At 58.5% G+C, this 1,511-nt stretch overlaps 1 protein-coding gene across 2 annotated transcripts in view; it reads right to left on the reverse strand.

The window, feature by feature from the left end:
- ACTG1 (actin gamma 1) overlaps nucleotides 1–1,243 on the reverse strand; it is a 2,739-nt gene extending 1,496 nt beyond the window's left edge. The window contains exons 1-3 of one of the 2 annotated variants that reach the window (XM_014525260.2): nucleotides 1,079–1,243; nucleotides 746–985; nucleotides 1–394 (exon numbers count right to left, since the gene is read on the reverse strand). The exon at nucleotides 1–394 is cut by the window's left edge and continues 75 nt beyond it. In XM_014525260.2, the coding sequence (XP_014380746.1) occupies nucleotides 1–394; nucleotides 746–985; nucleotides 1,079–1,201 (757 nt within the window). In that variant the 5' untranslated portion in view covers nucleotides 1,202–1,243. The remainder of the gene's footprint in view (nucleotides 395–745; nucleotides 986–1,078) is intronic. The other variant, XM_014525261.2, reaches the window with a different exon arrangement.
- Between the last annotated feature and the right edge of the window lie 268 nt (nucleotides 1,244–1,511).

Here is a 1,511-nt window from a genome sequence, read left to right on the forward strand (position 1 = left end):
CATTGCCGATGGTGATCACCTGCCCATCGGGCAGCTCGTAGCTCTTCTCCAGGGAGGAGGAGGAAGCAGCTGTAGCCATCTCCTGTTCAAAGTCCAGGGCAACGTAGCACAGCTTCTCCTTGATGTCACGCACAATTTCCCTCTCGGCCGTGGTGGTGAAGCTGTAGCCTCTTTCTGTCAGGATCTTCATGAGGTAGTCTGTCAGGTCCCGGCCAGCCAAGTCCAGACGCAGGATGGCGTGGGGCAGAGCGTAGCCCTCGTAGATGGGCACAGTGTGGGTGACACCATCCCCAGAGTCCATAACAATACCAGTGGTACGACCAGAGGCGTACAGGGACAGCACAGCCTGGATAGCAACGTACATGGCTGGGGTGTTGAAGGTCTCAAACATGATCTATGAGGGGGAAGGGAAAGAAAACCATGGTTTCAGTGACAAGAAGCCTCATCCCAAGCTGGTTCACTCAAATCCAAATTAGATCACACATCATGCTGGCATGCAAGAGTGGGATGTGTGGAGAAAGGGGAGGGGAAAAAAAGAAAAAAAAAAAGGAGGCAAAGAACGCAGGCAGAAAATACACAAATAAAAAGAAACCTGAGACTTCAGGAAGGAAATGCCAGGAGGAGAACAGAACCCTGGAACAGGGAAAGAAAAAGGCGAGTTTAAGGAGATGCCATAAAATTGGAGAGGGCTTGTGCTGCGCGAGGGATGGAGGCGCCGACGGCTGCTCCCGTGGGGAGCCCCTACCTGTGTCATCTTCTCCCTGTTGGCCTTGGGGTTCAGGGGGGCTTCTGTGAGCAGCACGGGGTGCTCCTCCGGGGCCACGCGCAGCTCGTTGTAGAAGGTGTGGTGCCAGATCTTCTCCATGTCGTCCCAGTTGGTGACGATGCCGTGCTCGATGGGGTACTTCAGGGTCAGGATGCCTCTCTTGCTCTGGGCCTCGTCGCCCACGTAGCTGTCCTTCTGACCCATGCCGACCATGACGCCCTTTAAGAGACAAACATGGGAGGGGCGAGGTTAGGGCCGCGGCTCTGGACCGGCTCCGCGGCGCCGCTCGGGGCTGGTCTCCGCCCAACTGACCTGGTGCCTGGGGCGCCCCACGATGGAGGGGAACACGGCCCGAGGAGCGTCGTCTCCTGCAAAGCCAGCTTTGCACATCCCGGAGCCATTGTCGATGACGAGCGCTGCGATTTCTTCTTCCATTGCGGAGGATCTGGCGGGGGGGGGGGAGATGAGGAGACCCGTGGTCAGCGGCGCTGAGCAGACCCCTTGCCAAGCAGGATTCGGTCCCTGCAGCACCCCACCCAGCTCAGGGCTCCACCCCCCCCCCATCATGCATTGCATTGCATTTTTTAAAATGCACTAAGAAAGAAAAAAAAAAAAGAGTGGGGGGGGTGCTCCAGCAGGCGCTGCTGCAGCTCACAGGGAGGGGGCAGCACTGCAGCCCCCCCACCCCCCTGCAGCACCCCAGGGTGCAGCATCTCCCCCAGAGCCCGGCGCCTCGCAGCTTCCC

The sequence above is a fragment of the Alligator sinensis genome, unplaced genomic scaffold (assembly GCF_000455745.1).
Source record: "Alligator sinensis unplaced genomic scaffold, ASM45574v1 scaffold1200_1, whole genome shotgun sequence".
Taxonomy (NCBI): Eukaryota; Metazoa; Chordata; order Crocodylia; family Alligatoridae; genus Alligator; species Alligator sinensis.